We start from the raw sequence: 20,205 nt of genomic DNA on the forward strand, positions 1-20,205 counted from the left end.
GCTAGCGGCCATTACGAAAAAACACAAAAAACCCCAACAACCTGACAAAGAAACTTTTCCTCCTTCTCCTCCTCAAAGGGTGCATCTACACATGTGCTTTAATGCACAGTAGCCTATTTTACGGCATATTAAAAAGTGTCATGCCAAAAACCATGCTAATACACTAACATGCAGTAAAAACAGGCTACTGCGCATTAAGCATCACTAAAAAAGCATGCATTTTCACCACTGCTCGTTAGGGCAGCCTAATGCCCATTTATTTAGTACCTCACATTAGAGGTACTAAATTTAATGCACAGCAACAAAAGCACATTAATGAACATGTAGACACACCCAAACTGTAGTATTTTTCTCCTAAAATTAGTCTAACCAAGACCTCAGACAGAGGAACAGCTAGTCTGTGGGCAATGTTAACTTTTCAATACATAAAATATCTTGTATCCCTCTAGAACCACATACAAGAGGTTTGTTCCATGGAACAGAATAGATTTTTAGCTTTCCCAGGAGAGAGACAGCTCTTATTTCCAGTCCCAGAAAGTCCCAAGTTCCCTTTAATATTATGATACTTTTAGATATGGAAAAACTGGTTTTGGTTAACATTAACATTTTGTATGACTTTTCCCAATTTTCCAGCAGTAGAATTTGAGAGAATTTACACACTGCATTTTATAGCTGGGGATAGTAGGGGTTGCAAAAAGTACTCCTAATACAGTAAAAGTTCTGTTAACCGGCATCTTGCAAGCCGGTATGCTCTGTTAACCGGCATGCCAGCTTGTGAGATGAAGTGAAACCGGAAGTGCCCACTGTGGTACTCCCGGTTTCTCCGATCCCCCATGAGTAAAGCAGCCTGCTGTGCTGAGCCCCCACTGCCTGGGGGCATAACAGGCTGTGCGGAGCTGCGCGGGGCCTGCCTCCCTGTCCCACAGGACCCGCGAGAGGGGCAGCGATGTGGCGGGAGGGGTGGTGGGAGGCCCTAGACTCAGCAAGAGAAGTGGCGGCCTGGGCCACTCAATTAACCAGCATGTTTTGTTATCCGGCATCCCCCATTACTGGGGGATGCTGGATAATAGAGCTTTTACTGTAAAAGGTTAAAAAAAATCAAAGGTCTTTTCTACACATGAAAATTATTCCAGAATAAAGTGGTATATAACTTTAAAGTAGAACAGCTACTCTAGAACAACTCCACATGGGAAGACTTGTTCTGGAACAAATATGTCTTTTTCTGGTTTAGTTTCATCTTCCAAGAAGGATTAAATCAATTCAGAAGGCACTTTTCTTCCAGATTTAAAGCGTCCACAGACGGAGTCATTCAGGAACAGCTATTCCTGAATAACTCAGTGTGTAGACAGGCTCGACAATATTTGGAAAATGTATCATATGTCTGACATACAACATAAATAATAGTTTGGCTATATCAGCACTCACGAGCTGCATAAAAGCCAGCTGTAGTTTTGCCACTAGTGCGTACTAAGCCCACCACAAATTCATGCCAATAAAGTATTCACACCAGACCATTGCACATTTCCTCTAAATACAGAGTGAAGAATTTTTTCTACATACATGCAGCAAGATGTTGTAGTATGTCACCTCTTACGAAAATTAAATATACTTTCTTACCTCTTGAGGCTCTTGATACTGAGATGCTAACAACAGGAAGGATCTCTGTGCTTGGAAAGCAGCACATACCATTTCTGCCTGTAAGAGGAAGAGGAAGAAAGTATTAAAACTTGATCTTGGAGGGAAAATATTTCAGCAGTAAAATTAACATAATATTGCTAAGCATTATTTCTTACGTCCTCCCTCTTCCCCATGCAAACTTTAATCTATATTGTTGGTGGCTCAAAGTCAAGCATGATGGCGTCTTTCTTTCTATGACAGTCCAAATCACTGTACCAACACAGACTAGTGAAAATAGACCAATGGTTCAGTGCATCACAGTGGTTGCCAACCTTGTTAAACTTAAGGAACCCATTGAAAATGCCAGTTTTCACTCTTTTTTGACTCTGGAAAAACAATAGAGCAATTTTTCTATTGTAAAGATCTCAGAAAGACCACAACAGGTTAACATATTTTTGACACTGTGGATTCTAATCTAGGCTGACCTTGGGAAACATATACAAGTGTTTGCAAACTTAACAGTGCTAATATTGAAAAACACCCTAAAAAAGGTTCTCCCAGGACTTCAAGGTGTCATGGTACCCTGGAGTGCTGTAGCACCCCAGTTGAGAAACATTGATTTGTCTACAAACAATTTGTAACTATATGATTGATACGATTTTTCCTTCTTCAGATTACAAAATATACTGACCAGACTTGCATACTTCGAGTTCCATTTGGAAAAGTATTTACAGAAAGGCTACATCACAACCCTTCAGAGAAACTTAAGGTTATTCCCTAAACCCAATGTCTTAGAATACCGAGGCCAGGGACAGAAATTATACATAAACCAATTTGTGATCAGAAACTGGTTTAAGCCTGTAACAGAACATAAGTTTGTTGCACATAAACCAGTTTCAAAATGACTGAAACCGATTTAAGATAAACCTGGTTGAATGTAATTTCAGACTTAACTTGATTTGGGTCAAACTGGTTTATGGAACTTCTGTCCCAAACCCCTTCCTACTTTAAGTTAAATCAGAGTCCCCCAACATACCAGCATGCTTTTCAACCCTGGGCTGGGCTTGGCTGTCTGCTCCAGAGAGCAGGGCTGGACTTGTCCATCTCCCCGCAGCCACAGCTCCAGCTGGCTGAGAAAGGGGTGGAGACTGCAGGCACAGCAGTGTCTTCCTGGTTTCCCCCTGCCCCACCCTCCCCTTGCTCACTGCTCAAACAAGGATCCCACCTCTCCCACAGCAGGGACCCCAGTGGCATGGACCCTAGCTGGCATTTGGCCATGCCACTCCCATGCTAGCTAATGCTGAGAGATGCCTGCGTATGTACGTCTCCAATTTCACTGGAAGAAAGGCAAACAGAACAGTGTTCGCTTAGGGCTTTTGGGAACTAATCAACAGGTCAGCTGGTAATGTCCCCCCTGTTCTTCCTTACAAATGCCTTGGAAAAAGCTGTTTAAGAAGAGCTTGAGACAATGAGAGAGAAGCTTTTGTTTTCTTTGTGTTCTGATAAGTTTCCTGCTGGCTGCTGGCTTGCTTGCTTCAAAGGCTGCAATCTGTCAGTGTTCAACAGGGGACAGAGACAGGTGTGAGAAATGATCTGGTTTGCAACACATGGAGCCTATGAGTGCTGTCAGTTTGCTGCAGACAATATGAAGAAGCAAGGAAAGGGAGATTAAAAAGCTCAGTATCATCAACAGATGCATGCACTGCATGCAAGCAATCCTCTCTTCCCCCCGTTTGCCTCAGAGTGCTAGCCGGGGGCCAAGGTCTGGCAACACTCCCTGCCCCTTGAGCAGCGAGCGGGAAATGGTCTGGCAAGGGCTGCTTCCCCCTCCCCCTTCAGGTACAAAGTGGCTGGGGACTGTCCAGGCCAGGGTGGGGGTTTAATCATAGTGCCCTGCCGGGGCCTGGTCATGCCCCCACCCCCCGAGCTCAGCACTGTGGAAAGGAAAGGAGGGATCACTCTAGCACCCCCCAGCTTCTAGCCTGAGCCACTGCAGGCATGTGAATGCATTTCCTGAATCAAAAGTGAATGTCTATCCACTTGCAAATCAGTTCAATCTCTGCAGGTTAGACTAACCTGCAAAGATTTAATCAATTCAGGCTTGGGCTTTTTGAATATCTGTCCCCAGCCTGAGTATCCTCCACTTCCTTGGAAGACAACAGAGGTGCAGAAGTTCAGCTCCTTCCAGGATGTTCTCAGCCTCTTGCAGAAAGAAGTCTTATATGTTTTAACACATAATATCAAAAATTTGCACTAACTAGAAGGATGCAAACTAACTACTGACAGGGAGATTCAATGCAGACATAAAAGAGTTAATAAATTCTACACAGACCTAAATAAGAACTATGAAAACTATTAGATTAACTTCATAATTGTACATTTGAATAAGAATGTACAGACCAATACTTTGCTTTTCCTTTATTGTTCAAGTTTCTCCCCCAGTCCTTTCTAAAAATAGACCAAAAAATTAAATGTACAAACTAATGGGAATATAATTCTGGCTTGAGATTTTAAACACATGTAAGTACAGAATGTCAAGGTTATAGCAACAGTAAGTCAGCCACACTGTGCATGAAAGTTAACTTTAACACTATATCTAGTAATGCCAGATACTCTCTGAGCCAATTTAAGTCTGCGCTGTAATGCTGCTGATTTCAGTGGAATTACTGTATGCCAAGGATGCCTTCAGCCCCAGAGACTAGACTGCTGTTTGAATTATAAAGCTCAAATTCTTGGCCTGAGCATTTAAATCTCAACCAAAAGGTTGCATTAGCATAGCTCTTGCATTTAATGCAGCATTTAATGCAGTATCTTCTCATGAAGACCTTCTGCTGTCACTGTTATCTGATTCTGTCTTCCTCTAATAACAGTGAAAGATAGGCCTCCTAGAGTTCTACTCTGTCTGGAAGTGTGCTGCTGTCATTCTACATATCCCTTCACAGTAACACAGGAGATCATTCATGTTATACTAATGGTCTTATATTCTCAGTTAGCTACCTTTTTATTTGCCTCCTAGTCTTCGAGTTTCTATTTTACACTTCTCATGGCTACCTACTAGTTTTATCAAAAACAGAGAATGCTCAGCTTACAAGGAACTGATCTTGAATAGGATTCCATATGCAATGGGAGGCAATCACACTGCACTGAGCCTGGGGTGATGTGTCCCCAATAATTTGTGTTGTTGAGCACATGGGCTGTGACATTTTGGATCAAGCTTTGCTACTTTTTTTAAGCTTCCTTCAGAAATAATATGAGTCTGCAGGTCACAAATGTATGAGTAACCATTGTTAGATTTGTGTTAACAGAATGGGATATAAACTTACAACTCTCTGCAGGGTGAAATAGGCATGTTTTGAAACAACAGCTAGTTGGCCTCCAGAAACTTTTAGCCTCTTCATGTCTGTGCACATAGATTTCACAATCAGCAGGGTTTATACCTTTAACTAAGGAATGTTACAGGGGAAACAAGTTCCCCAAAACACTTCCCCTTCCTAGCAATTTCCTCTACATTTCTTCAAAAATTAAATAAATATTCCATTACAAGAGAAGGGGCAGTACAATTAACAGAAAGGGTATGGGCCTGAATGCTCCTTTATTCTAACCTGTACCCTATTTCCCCTGTATTCTAATTCCAGTTCTGATGTGGGTCTTTGGGCAGTCAACTCTTCTGCCTCAGTTTTCCCACCAGTCAAACAGAAATGAGAGTACATTGTTACTAAGCACTAGGGCTGTGCAAAGCTTCGGTCCCTGATTCGATTTGATAGAGATTCAGCCCAATTCGGTGGCCGAATCTCTGAATCCGAATCGAATCAGAGGACCCTTTAATCTCTCTGAATCAAATCAGAACCCCCTGAATTGATTCGGAGAGATTCAGAAAGATTCGGCGATTTGGACATAGACACAGGTTTAAATGTTTTTTCTACATATCTTAAGGTACCAGGTGGCTCATGAATGCTGTGATGCTGGGGTGCATGGAGTGTCCCACAGAAGCACGGGGGGCTGTCCCTGGCACGCTTGGCAGCTGACCTAGAAGTGGACCAGAAGCACTCCCGCTGGGGAGTGCACCAGAGGCCCACCCCCCCACCCTGCACACACCCCCCTCCCTAGCTTGGTGACTGGTGCCTCCTGGGTCGGGGGGGGGGGCACCCAGGGTCCCCCCATGGCTGATTGCCAAGCCAGGTGGGTGCAGGGGGCCCCCTGTGCACTCCCTGGCGCACCTGGAAGTGGATTGGAAGTACTTCCAGTCCACTTCCAGGTTCACCACTGAGCACGCTGGTGGCCCCCCTGAGCTCCTGTGGGACGCTCCATCTGCCCCAGCATCGCAGTGTTCATAAGCTGCACTGGTAACTCAAGGTATGTAGAAAAAACATTTAAAACTGTCTATGTCTGAATCACATTGAATCTTCAGATCTGGATTCAGTCAAATCAAATCAGAGACAGTGATCCGAATCAACAAATCAAATCACTGTCCCCGATTTGGGCTGAATCTGATTCGGGCCCTTTTCACACACCCCTGTTAAGCACCTACTTTTGGTGGGTTGCATGGGTTAGTGAGTACGAAGTGATTTGAAGAGGAAAATTGCTACAAGTAGCCTTACAAAACCCCAAGCCTTTCCTGTTGAAGTCTTTAGTTCTTCCATAACCTACAATGAGAGAAGGAGCTGCTCTTCAGCACAATCCTAGTGATAATTACCAATGACAGGTCTCATAACTGTGCAATCTAGTTTGCTGGTGTGCAGAAATTAGTACAGAATCCTGTCAGCCGATTCCTGGGGAGACAGCTGCTCAGACGCACGTACATAGACCAGAACAACAAAAGAACCCAGCTTGCAAGAGCTCCCATATAGATATCGGAAAAAGTGGCTGGATTATAAAGTGAGATCAGTTCCTATTTAGTGCCAATGGGAACTGTTGCCTGTGAGCAGATTTGAAAATCTGATGCAAATACAACAGAGTAAAACAGCATAGAGCTAGCTCTTACATCTATAAAGGCTTGCACCCTGGTTTTCGCCAGAACTTTCAGAAGGCACTATGAAAAGCAACACGTGTACTCTTAGCTCACATGCTTGTCAGCTCCAACCAAAACAGCTGACTTAAGAGATGAAATAAATGAACCCATAAGGAGGACTATATGCGGTGTTGTATTTTTAAATGCTATTGGAAGTGCACCTACAATTCCATATAAGTGGGCTCATGCTGGCTAAAATTTAGGCTGTTATCATTACATATGTCTACAACATCTGGACTGGAGGGTATTTACATTTTTGCAGCGGCTGGTGGCAACGCTGTCTGAGGAGGGCCTTTGGCTCAGGAATTCACATCTCTTCTTGATCCAGCAAAGTCCCTGTCTTTTTAGGCCTACGTCAGATGATTTTACTGCTTCAAAGAACTGTCACCCCACTCTCCCTCCAGCAGGCTTGTAAAATGCCTCACATCTGCACATACACATTCCAAATGGTGTACAGAAGTTCCAAGACCATTTGGATTAAACTTCCTTTTAGTCAATCTAAAGACTATTTCAAAACAAAATGTTATAGAGCCAACATAGAGGGACGCTACTGCCCTAATGACAAGGGCTCAGCCCACACACTCACAGTACACCTGTAACTTTTTAAATATTTCCTACAATTCACTACTCTAGGAATTGTCACAGACTACAGGAAAGGTAGCTGGGGAGGATACCACATTGGAAGTGTGCTAATGTGGACACATTTATTCAGAATGTGAATTGAAAAGGAAATACCAAGCCATTTACACTTAAACCAGTTCTGTTTGAATGCGTCTGTTCTCTAGTGCAAACCTGGCCTTGGATGTTCTAAATCAGGGGTGGGCAAAATATGGCCCACTGGGAAAGTCTGGTCTGCCAGGCCATTCTATCTGGCCTGCGGGGCCCGTAAAATATTTAGAAAATATATTTTTATCTGCTCCTGGCTGCCTGTCAAAGATGACAGGACCCAGGGGAAGGAGGACCCAGGGGGAACTGGCAAGAGCCAGCAACAAAGCCAGCCTGGCCCTGCCCCCCAACCCTCACCCCCCATCCTGAAGTCTCTGCCTGCCACAGCTTTTGGGCTGCTCCAGCACCATGTGGCTGCATGGCTGGACCATGGGAGCATGGGGCCATGCCAGTACCCCATGGCCAGGAGCGGAAGGGAGGGCGTGTGCATGTGTGCGTGTGTGTCCGTGCAATGAGGGAGAGGGAGAGAGAGACAGAACAATGAGGGAGGGAGAGACTCTGTGTGTGTAGGGGGGAAGGGGGAGAGGGAAAGACTGTGTGCATGTGCGTGCGCGCACTTATGTTTGTGAGCAGTGAGGGAGGGAGATAGAAAATGTGTGTACATGTTTATGTGTCTGTGTGTGTTCACAGGGTGAGTCCTACACACACATCCCATCATACACATGCAGACACCAACACCCACGCCCCTTACATCCTCCCCCACACACAGCTCCCCAGAAACCCCACACCCCACATATCCACACACACACCCACATGCTCCCTCACCCCACACTCACACCCACACCCTCCTCCACACCACACATACCCACACACTAACTGCCCCCCCACAAACCTATTCCCATGCCCCTCACCACCCCCACAATATACAGGAGTAAGACTTCATTTTAAGCTATTGTGCAATCACCTCTATGTACACTACACAAACACATGAAAACTAGGACAAAAATATTTTTTAAATCAAATTAATTAATGTAGATTTCAGTTTTTAGAATATAATTTGGTATTTTTCTGGTTCTGAGATGGCAAAACCCCTTGCTGAAAGGAGTATTTCTGAGGGCAAGGGGAGGGACTTCTGGTGGCAAAGGTCAGGGGCTAGGGGGCGGGACTTCCAGTTACACGATGGTGACCAGGGGGCAGGGCACCTGTCAAGGGGTGGGGCTACCCATCCAGCCCTCGACAGCTTTCCAAAACTCAGTAAGCGGCCCTCCACCCAAAATAATTGCCTGCTCCTGTTCTAAGTCCATCTCTTGCCCCAGGAATCCGGTGCTTTGATATTTGAAGCAGTGTAAATTCTGCTTGTACATTTAATACAAACACTTCATTTAATATGGACACTGTTAGCCAGTACGGAGTTCCACTAGCCACAGAAAGGAAGCAAATTCCACAAATAAACACACATAAAAACCCCAACTCAGCTAAAAGAAGCTGATTATAACCCAAGTCTTTTTCAAGTTAGGAAGTGAGAGACTAATTTTCCAGCATGACCCAGATACCTCTCTTTATACGCTCTGCATTGGGTTCCTGTCTGAACTTACGCATTCTGCATTAAAGAGTCATTGGACAAAATGTATAAAATGTTGGGAGCACAGGCCATCACCCAGAGCTCTCCCCTCCTAGGTCAAAGCCCTCCCGACTGAGCTAGAGTCGTACGCCTTGCTTGCTCTCTTTCTGGCCTGATGAAACTCACATTTCTTTCCGCTCAGTGACCCAGTTTAAACAGGAGGAGAGAAGAATGGATCCACTTACCCCCTAATGGGCTGGTCAGAGCACTCTCCTGGAAGGTGGCAGATGCAGCTGGAACCCTTGCAGGCTGGACTCTCACTTCCTGGGCAAGTGCATAGACCACCAATGTACTGTCAAAGTTTAGCAGGCACCACCCACCTTGTCCTCCAGCTGTGTTTTAATATGAAAATGGCTGGGCCTGCTGTGCTCTACTGTCAGCTGTGCTCTACTGTCATGTTGTGCTCTACTGTCATGCTGACTGAATCCAGCTTCTCAGGGGACTTCAGCATGGAGACGTCCGATTTGTGAAACCCAAACAAGCCCTGAAAACACTGGTGTCTACGGACACTCAGACATCTAAGCAGTTATACATAGATTTTTCAGTCATTCTCTTGTTATTTAGATGCCTAAATTCCACCTCAGTTGCACTTTAGGGACATATTTGCTTGTTCTATATCTGGCCCTTAGTCTCCCTGCACCTTGATTTCCTACCTGCAAAATAGGAATATAAGCACCTCCCTCCCTGTGAAGGGCCTGGTAAAGATGAACACATTTAAACTGGCGAGGGCTTAGCCAATATGGCAACAGGGTAACATAAATACCTAGAAACCTGCAAAATATATAACCAGGGCCTGACATCACCTAACTGAATTAATACTGGCTTAATGAGATGCCACTGAAGACAGATTATTCACATTATAGCAAAAGACCACACTGACAGACTGATGACCATGGTATTACCATGAGCTCAAAACCCATTCTTTCCTTTAAAGAAGCAAGCCATCCCCAGCAAGAGACCATGGTTTTGCCTCTTGGATTTCATAGATTTCATAGACATCAGGGCTGGAAGGGACCTCGGAAGATCATCGAGTCCAGCCCCCCGCCCAAAGAGCAGGAAGTCAGCTGGGGTCATAGGATCCCAGCAAGATGTTTTTCTGCTTTCCACAGTCCCTTTGCATATGGAGTGTCTCTTCTTTGAAACGTTTGACTTGATGATGCTTCAACAGCACAAGTAAGACATGGAGAAAGAATGGAGCTTTGATTAATGATGGACATGAAAACTATTCAGCACAGCTGTAGAGACAATATTTATATTGTACTGCTAAATAATTGTTTTGAGGGCTTTTTTTTAAATGAGCCAAATGCTAAAGAATTAGGAGTTCTCTAAACACTCCGTTTCTAACCACACTGGACCAGGGAGAAGAAAGAGCAAACAGAACTGCCGTCTTCCACTGATTCACGTCACTAGGTGGAGAATGAACAGGGTGTTTTCCTACTGATTTGAATGGAGACAAGTTTCACCCCAGATATTTGCCTGTATATTTTCCATCAGATACTTGGCCTACCGCCAATCAGTTGTATTTAGTCATGTTTGTTTATGGTAGTGGTTCTCAAACTTTTTACACTTGAGGTACCCCTCAACAGATTCAAGGCACCATTGGAGAGACTCAAGGCACCTCTTGATAGACTTAAGGCACCCCTCGGAAAATGCCAGCTCCTACTTTTCACTCTTTTTTTTGATTACAGAAAAATAATAAGAATAATTCTTCTGTTGCAAAGAACTCAGAAAGAACACAACAGGTCAGAATGTTTTAATACTGTGGATTCCTATTTGAAATCTATGGGTTTATCGTGTGAAACACATTTGCACACCTCATGGTACTAGCATTATGTGGCACTCTGTGGCACCCCTGAAAGGATCTTAAGGCACCTCAGGTTGTCATGGTATCCTGGTTGAAAAATCACTGGTTTATGAAAGGTGGGGGGGTAATATCCACAGCAGTGGCTATTTTGATATTTTGGTTAACATTTCCCACCAGCTGGTAGTGATGGTGGACACATGAGTATTGACAGAGTTGTATGTATCAGCATCATCATTAGTGATGAGGAACTTTTAGCAATAATGCCCTTGTGTGGATGTGGCCCACAAGTGAAAACTGCCTATAGTAAAGCCCTGCTTGCCTGTCTGTCACCTTCCTTATTTATTTGAAATACACATTATAGGTAGGAACAGGAGTTTCTCACTCATAAGTTACAGAAACATACCTGTTCCTTGTTTTCCACATAGTGAAGTTTCCTTGGAAATCCATCAACTGTTGCAAATGTTGCACCTTTGAGATGTGAACTGTTTTAAATCAACTCAATGGAACGTTAACTCGAATCCAAACGAACATCAGCATTACTATTTCATTATTAATTCTGGTAGCAAGAACATTTGGTTATTTTGTTTGTCCATCAGCATTGAAGGAAAGGCTGAATACTAGCCTAAAGCAATAATGGAACACTTACTTAGTGTCAAGCATCTCTGGGGTGAGGAATTAGAGTGCAAATCCTTCAAAGACATTTTTAACAGCACTTGCCTCTGCCCACCATGGAGAATGAGAAAGTTAGAACCCAAAGCCTCAACTTTTTGCTGGGACCTAAAACCCAGTATTACTTCTCTAATCTTCCCGAATCCAGAATGCTTCAAAGTCCTTGCATAGTAGTCAAAATTCGCAACTCTCTCCACTTCAACTCCTCTCAACTTCTATAAAGTTGTCCGTTGTCCTTAAAAAAGTCTAAAGCACACTGACAACTGAAAATTCTGAAGCAGCTCAGAAAACTGGCAGAATTTAACATGAAAATGACCAGTCCAGACAATACCTGAAACATGACACATTTACAGAATGAAGGGCTTTTTAAAATACCCTTCTTCCTTGAATTTGTTTTAAGAGGCCAAAGAACTCAAGGCTGCCACTTAAGTTTCACACCTACTACATGCTGTCTGAAACAGAAGCTGGGGGCAGTATTGGGATCCTAGAGTGCATGGGCTCAGACCTTCAGCTTGTGTAAATTGTTTTAGCTTCTGGGTGTGAATTATACAGCCCACAGGGTATATTGGTGTTCCATGTGACCTGCCAGGCTACTGGAAGTTGGGAAGAGATGGGGCCAGGAGCTGAGCCTGTCACAATTGGGCTCCTGGGACCTGGCTAACATGGCCATCACCGGGGTGGTGGGGAAACAAGGGCTGTCTTTGTTTGCCCTGTAGCCACCAGACCCCTACTGCTGCCCTTGGACCTCTGCTGCCACGCCTGGCCCCACAGATGTGGCCCAAGAAGAGTGCCAAGGTCTGGATCCACCCTGGAGCTCGGGGTGAATTTGACACCCCTACTCAAGCTGAATGGAAGTCAGTGAAGTGATGGCAAGACACACCACCAGCAGATGTGACACACAGGACTTATATATATATATATATAAAAATAAAATCTGATACAGAGAGACAGAGAAAGTGTGTCCATTCTTTGGCTAGTAACATATTAAATAATTTCCTTACCTTCAGAATTTTAGAGCCCAAAATTCTGCACTTTGCAAGTTATAATTAGAGACTGTCATAAAAAAAGAACACCAGATGGTTACAGCAAGCATAACTTCCAGGTCTACATGGAAAATACATTGCCCCTGACAGCAGCACCTTCAGACATCCGCATTGCTGCACCTAACACTGGAAGCAGTGCCATTGCATCCAAATGGTGCCACAGGCAGCTAAGTAAATTAGGAGCTGGGTAATTGACACTGTCACTCTCCAGCCCAAAGGGCTGCATTGCTACTTTACGTTTAGGATGCAGCCTGCACAGGGCAGCAGCTTATGCTTAACAGCATCACTGCCTCAGTCAGTTAGTTTGTGAGTATCCCACAGAGCCTCTCGGCACAGTCCGAGATAGCGCTCCACTCCTGAGCCATACTCTTCTGGCACTCTCACTGTGAGCCTCCCATCGCTCAGGATGGTCTATCACAGCAAGTGATATGAGCTTTGTAATTTGGATAACAGCCAATAGCTGCTTTCATTTATGATCTGCCTTCAGTTTGAACCCAAAATTCCTGAGGTGAAAAGCTAATCCTATAAAACAGTAACCACCTAGAAAGCATGTGATTTTCTAAGTGGAAAAATATTTAACAAAACTACTTTACAGGAATAACCTTCGGACCCCAGGTCAAAGATTATGGGGAATAAACATAGCACAGATGTGATTTGTTTGGATTTAGTCCTAAGGTTAGAAAGGGATGGAGGGACAAATGCATCACAGCCTGCAAATACATCTGCAGAGTGGTGAAGAAAGTTGTCTTCAAAAAGGTCGTGTGTGTCTCTTCTTACTGGAGGCAGTTGTGACTGGCATGACAATGGAAAAGGGAATCACGGGCACTCCAACAGTTTAACAGCAGAAGATACTGCATGCTTATGCTTTCTTATTTTTCACCAACATTTTAATGTTTCTAGTACTGAACTACACAGGGACTCAAATTCTATCTCTAGTAGGAATTGCATGCTTGCATTAAGAACCACATGCATTCATTGAACACATGAAATTTAAATAGTTAAAAAAATTCCACACAAGATACAAACTGCTCCAAGACTTAAAAGAGGCTGGAAAAGGCATCTTTAAATCAGGCTCACCTCATTCTTGAAAACCTGAATGCAGAATTCTACATTTTCTTTTGAGACCTGATTGTCCTGTGCTGCGAAGTTACCCATGCAAAGGCCTATAAACCCATGGAGCTTTCCCTCATGGGCTAGGGACACGGTATAAGTGAATGGAAACCAGTTCAAATCTGTAACACAATGGAAGTTCAGTGTGTATAAACCTCTTTCAAAATGGCTGAAAGCAATTTAAGATAAACCTGGATGGATGTACTATCAGACTTAACTGATTTATGTTAAATTAGTTTACTGAACTTCTGTCCTTAATCCCCTCCAGATTCAAATTCACTCACCATCCCCCAGCATCCCAGGATGCTTTGCACCTCCCCTGCAAGCCCCCGCACCTGCCCTTGCAGCCTGGACATGCTAGCCTTGGCCCAAGCTGTCTGCTCTAGCTGAGCAGGAAGGTGTGCTCTAGTGCCCCCTGGCTTCTGGCCTGGGCCACTGCAGGGATGTGGCTGCATTTCCAGAATCAACGGTGAATGTCTGTTCACTTGCTTATTAGTTCAATCTACATAGGTAGACTAACCTGCGAAGATTGAATCAATTCAGCATCAGGTTTTTTGACTGTCTGTACTTAGCACAATATCTATGTGGCATTCTTGAGCTGGAGAGGGCTAGGTATATATCCTGCAAAATGAATAGGGACCATGGACCCTCAAATTAGCAGACCCTTAGAATCCACCCTGACTCTGCTAGAATCAATGACACTACTAATTAGGGCTGTCTGAAGCTTTGGTCGCTGATTTGATTTGGAGGAGATGTTCCCAATTCAGCGGCTGAATCTTTGAATACGAATCAAATCAGGAAGCCTCCGATTCAATTCAGAGAGATTCAACAATTAGGACATAGATGCAGCTTTATATGTTTTTTTACATAACTCAAAGTACCAGGCAGCTTGTGAATGCTGAGATGGTGGGGTGGATGAAGCGTCCCATGGGAGCGGGGGGGGTCCCCAGTGTGCTCGGCGGTGGACCTGGAGCGGACCAGAAACACTTCCAGTCTACTTCTGGGTCCGCTGTGGAGTGCACGGGGGGGACACCCCCTCCCCCCGGCTCAGCGACTGGTGCCTTCTGGATCTGGGGGGGCACCCAGGTTCCCCCCATGGCCAATTTCCAAGCCAGAGGAGCGCAGGGGGGGTCCCCCGCACACTCAGTGGCAGACCCAGAAGTGGACCGAAAGTACTTCTGGTCCACTTCTGGATCCATCGCCAAACTCCTGTGGGATGCTCCATCCACCCCACCATCTCAGCGTTCACAAACTGGTACCTCAAGGTATGTAGAAAAAACATATAAAGCTGTGTCTATGGCCAAATCGCTGATTCTCCAAACCATAATCAAATCTTCAGATTCGGATTCAGCTGAATTGAATCGGGACAGTGATTGGCAAATCGAATCACTGTCCCCCGAACTGGGCCGAATCCAAATCCGAATCGAATACAGGCCACTTCACACACCCCTACTACTCATGTAAGTAAGTGTGTTAGAATTTGAATATTTGGCTTCCAAATATGCCACTTTGGAAGAATCTCAGGCCCTAAATTCAAGCTTAAATATTAAAGGCTAGGGACAAACATTACACATAAGCCAGTCAAAGTGATCAGAAACTGGTTTAAGCCAGTAACAGAACAGACATTCAGTGCATTTAAACTAGTTTCAAAATGGCTGAAACTGGCTTGAGATAAAATTGGTTGAATGTAGTATCAGGCTTACCTGATTATGCTCAGACTGGTTTATGCAATGCCTGTCCCAGCACCTTCTTGGTTTAAGTTAAACCAGGGTCCCCCAGCATCCCGGTATGCTCTCTGGGCTGGGCTCTCTGCTCCAGTGGAGCAGGGCTGGCCCTGTCCCTCCACTCCTCAGCCAAGGAGGGACAGGCAGGGATGGATGTTTGGCCAGACGCTGGCCCAGAAGGGAGCAGGGAAGAAGTTTATGTCCCCTGTCTCTCCTCTGTCCCACCAGCATGAACCTGCACTTCTCCATGCTGGCTGCTCCAGCAGCCTTGGCTGAACTGGCCAGAGAGGGGTTTAATTCCCCTTGCCCTGTCCCACCGGCAGAAACCCGAGCTGGGTCTGCCAGGTGCTCCCCCCTCACTACTGCAGCCAGATGCCATCCAGCATGGCCCCCTGAGGCAAAGGGGCAGGGATGGGGGTTATTCCCCCACTAACTCCACTGCCCCCAGGGGACCACAGCTGGGTTTGCCCACCCCAACCACTGCTGCTGCTCACTTCCTGCTTGGGGCAAGTGGCGAAATAAGCCCCTTACTGCCCCCTCCACCAGAGGGAGGGGGAATAAACCCCCTCCTTGTCCCTTGCCTGAGGGGCCCTGCCAGCTGGCATCTGGCTGCACCTCTGCCCCACTGTTACAGTGGTGAGGGGGCAGGGTTTTTGATGGGGGCAGCAGCCCCTGTCATGGTGTCTGGGGAGCATGCGCCTCTTCCTGGCAGGGGGTAGCCAGGCAGGAGCAGGACCAGAGCCCAGCCAGCAGGGCCCCTTCTGTGGAGGGGCAGGGAGTGAAGTTATTCCTCCCTCTGCTCCTGGGGCACCACAGTGGCACCCAACTGCTATCACTGATGCTGCTCACTCTGTGCCCAGGGCAAGTGGTGGGAGGGAGGGGGGCCGAACGCCAGAGGGGGATTATCCCATCACTGTTTCCTGGAGTGTGAGCCCTTTCCCGGTGGGGGGGAGGCACAATGCAGGGCAGGGAAAGCTGCTGAGGACCGTGGCAGCAGCTTGGAGGGCTCTGGCCCCCTCGAAGCTCCAGTGCTGCCAAGTGCAGTCCACCACAGCTCTGTCTGCCCCACAGCACTGCTGCCTGCCGGGAAGAGGCTTGCAATCCCTGGACACTGTGACAGGGGATGCTGCTCCTATCAAGAACTCTGCTCCCTTGTCACTGTAGTGGTGGGGCAAGGGCACAGCCAGACGCCGGTCGACAGGGCCCCTTGGGTGGGGGGGCAGGAAGTGGGGTTATTCCCTTCTCTGCCCCCAGGGCACCTCAGTGGGGTCTGCCTGCCCCCCCTCCCGCTTCCCTGAAGCCAAGGGCCTGCTCTAGTGCCCCCTGGTGCCTGGCCTAAGCAACTGCAGGCATGTGCCAGCATTTCCTCAGTCCAGAGGGAATGTCTGTACAGTTGCAAATCAGTTCAACCTAGGCAGGTTAGACAAGCCTGCAAAGATTGAATCAATTCAGGCTCTGGCTTTTTGAATGTCTATCCCTAGCCAAAAAGTTCAAAGTCATGGCATCTAAGAGCTTGATTAGGCACGCTAAACTGTAGCAAGATTCTCAGAGGGGCTGCTAATTACCTACAACTTCCATTGGCTAGGAGGTCCTGGTACACAGCATCTCTGAAAAAGCAGAATAGTTATCTTAGGTATTTAAGTATGGGTTGAAGTACCCAACTTGTTTAAACAATTTAGGCTTTTTTTTAGTACAGACTACAAACCTAATGAGCATCTCTTTTGCGTGTTCACCCTCAGAGCCTGTTACATTGGTCCTTTTCAGAAAAAATGCAGAAGTCCAAATTCACCTGTCAGTGGGCACATCTACATGTGCGTTTTAATGCACATTAGTCTATTTTAATGCGCATTGAAGTGTCCCAAAAAGTGCTCTTTACCTAATGAGCACTGAAATAGTTAATGCACCTTTTACTTGTACCGCTACAGTGGAGGGACTAGATTTAATGTGCATTACCTAAAGCGCATTAATGAACGTCCAGGCATGCCCAATTCCCTGCCAATATACATCCAAAAAATCACTCCACTGACTTCCAGTGGAGTGATTCCAGGGCCACAGTTATGGGACTGAGGGCAAAATCTGAACTAATGTCATTCTTTAAATAGGAGACTATAGAAAGTTTTCAGTTGCAGCTACTTACTTCAGAGTCCTGGTTTGGGGGTAAAACGTGACATTAACATTTGTAAAACAAACAAGCAAAAATTGTATTGGCCTCTCTTTACCAAGAACAAATTAACTATAAAATGATGTAGCTTAGTTGATAGATTCTATATGCTAACAGTGGCAATAATAGGATTATTCTACCTTGATCAGTCTCCAGCATTCAGGAAAGAGCACACAATACACATTTACAACACAAACTCTTTCCATGACACCCTGCACCCCTCCCAGCTTATTTAAAACAACATTCAAACAGCACGTTGATCTTTCTTATGGTTTGATAATGCTCATTATTCACTAAACTCCTTTTTACTAGAAACTGATGGAACAGCCAGATTCTGAGCTCATTGTTAGCATTTCTGCTGACTACAAAGCACAAAACTCTCTGTTTCCAAACCAAGCATTTCTTTACACACAAACAGTGGCAGCCAACAACTAACAATACAGAGAGGCAAGGGAGGGGAAAGGATTGTGCAGACACATGGCTCTTGGAGAGAACGAGACTAAAAATTAATTAAAAGGTTTGCTCATAGCCCATAACAACAAATGACTCCAATCATGCACACACACGCACATACCACTTGTTACCAAAAAAAAAAAATGAGCATGAGAAGTTGTATTATGCACAGCATGAAGAGTTGGGCAATAGCTCTAAAATGAAAAATTATAACATGCCCTCCTTCATTGTGAAAGCCATTAATACCACAAAGAGTTACCATCTAATGTTGGTGCAAGGAGCTGGGAAGGACAAGATTCAGGGGGGTTCCCTATGCCAGGAAGAGCGAGTAAGGTTACCTTTGGCATTTTCTCTCAGATTTTTAGCTGGAACAGGGCAGCTTTATTTTTCTGGCCAAGACTCCATAAGAAGCACAGACTGTGCAGCCCAGAAGGAGTAGCAGTTAACCTGACTTTCACATACTTTTACACCTACACAAACTTTTGGGCAGAAGAGGTTCATACCTGAAGAGTCATGGGAGATTCTCAGCACTCCCTTACGGGCTGCAGATCACAGGGCACCAATATGACATACTTCCCCCATCTTCCCCTAACAAACCTCCCGTGCTGTAGCTTGTATTCTTTAAGGAAGTCTTAAGTTGCGGATACCTGTGTTCACTTTCAGCTAGCTAGGTGCTACAAACCATGCAGCTTAGTGTAGGATGGATGCAGTTTAATGCAGGCTGCAAAATCCACCCAAGAAGCTGGGTAAATATACTCCGTTAGCTCTTCCCAAGCTTTGGGCTGCCATAGCAATGCTGCTAGCATGACCAGAGCTAGTTAATTTAAAGCTAACTCAAGGTGTCCACACATACCCAATTAATATGGCAGCCACAGTGAAGACTTACCAGTCTTACGACTTCCTTCTGCACTGGACTCCTCCCTTGGCAACTTGGGGACTTTATGCCACAGCCATTTTACCCTGTGTGAAGGGACTAGAGTAGGGTGAAGATCTCACCTCCCCAGTGAAGGCAATAACTTCACTCTCCTTTCCTGCTCAAGGGACGAAAAAGCTCAGCAATAACTTCACTCTCCTATCCCATGGTTTACTTATGGTCTGCATGAAAGTTTGTGCTAAACTTGAGCTCATTTCACAATCACATATTTTTGAGTTCAGTAACATTACCACTGTCTTCTCTTCTATCAATGCCTTTTATTCTTAATACTGCTGTTAAGAAAGTTTGAATTTAGCAAAGAGTTAATCCAGACTGGCGTATTATTATTATTGCTACTGCTATTGTTCCTTATTGCTTGCACTGTGCTAATGCCCAGAGGTGGTCTTAACCAGGACTCATACATTTTTCAAGGTTAAAAGGGGTGATTATGATCCTCAAGACTTAGCAAGGTCCATACAGTTTCATCAGGTGGTTTTTGCATCAAGCCCACAATTTCTGGTTGAGTTACAGCATATTTCATGCTTAATTAGAAACTTCTAGGAGACAAAAATATACCACATCCTTGAATAAATTGTGGCAGTAAATTACCCTGACCATCAAAAATGTGTCATCTATTTCTAAACTGAATTTGTCAAATTCAGGTTCCAGTCACTGAATCTTGTTTTATCTTTGTCCAACACATTAAAGAGCCCTTTAGAAGTCTTCTTCAAAACTGACCAAGTTCTCTTACCTTTCTCTTGGACAAAATAAAATTGAGCTTCTTTAGTATCTCACTGTAAGGCACCTTTCCATATCTTGTTCTTATAGATCTTTGCTGAACTTCCTCTAATTTACCAATATCCTTTTTGGGATCATAGGAAACTAGGGCTGGAAGGGACCTCCAAGGTCATCTAATTCAGTGCCTTGCTCAAGGCAGGATCATCCCTGACTGAACCATCTCATCCAAGTGTCTGTCCAATCTGCTCTTGAAAATTTCCAGGGATGGAGATTCCACTACTTGTCTAGGTAGTCTGTTTAAGTTTTTGACCACCCTCATGGGCAGAAAGTTTCTCTTAATGTCCAACCTAAATTTCTTTTGCTGCAGCCTGACGCCATTGCTCCTATCTCTATCTAAATGGGCAGAAACAATTGGTGACGGACAGAGGGGACAAGGCTGAACTCCTCAACGAGTTCTTTGCCTCAGTGTTCCTAAGTGAGGGGCAGGACAAGTCTCTCACTGGGGTTGTAGAGAGGCAGCAGCAAGGCGCCAGACTACCATGCATAGACCCTGAGATGGTGCAGAGTCATTTGGAAGAACTGGATGCCTTTAAGTCAGCAGGCCCGGATGAGCTCCATCCGAGGGTGCTGAAGGCACTGGCCGACATCATTGCAGAGCCACTGGCGGGAATATTTGAA

At 45.2% G+C, this 20,205-nt stretch overlaps 1 protein-coding gene and 1 long non-coding RNA gene across 4 annotated transcripts in view; both read right to left on the minus strand.

The window, feature by feature from the left end:
* Positions 1-20,205, minus strand: part of CAP2 (cyclase associated actin cytoskeleton regulatory protein 2) — a 76,770-nt gene that overhangs the window by 42,061 nt on the left and 14,504 nt on the right. For 2 of the 3 annotated variants that reach the window (XM_025213235.1, XM_006031546.3), the window contains exon 3: positions 1,618-1,695. The exons of the other annotated variant lie outside the window; for it this stretch is intronic. In XM_025213235.1, the coding sequence (XP_025069020.1) occupies positions 1,618-1,695 (78 nt within the window). The remainder of the gene's footprint in view (positions 1-1,617; positions 1,696-20,205) is intronic. 3 annotated transcript variants of the gene reach the window in all.
* Positions 3,126-20,205, minus strand: part of LOC112551570 — a 21,576-nt gene continuing 4,496 nt past the window's right edge. Inside the window, exons 2-3 of the long non-coding RNA XR_003095872.1 lie at positions 3,694-3,819; positions 3,126-3,251 (exon numbers count right to left, since the gene is read on the minus strand). This is a non-coding gene — a long non-coding RNA (uncharacterized LOC112551570). The remainder of the gene's footprint in view (positions 3,252-3,693; positions 3,820-20,205) is intronic.

The sequence above is a fragment of the Alligator sinensis genome, unplaced genomic scaffold, assembly GCF_000455745.1.
Source record: "Alligator sinensis unplaced genomic scaffold, ASM45574v1 scaffold743_1, whole genome shotgun sequence".
NCBI classification, from domain to species: Eukaryota; Metazoa; Chordata; order Crocodylia; family Alligatoridae; genus Alligator; species Alligator sinensis.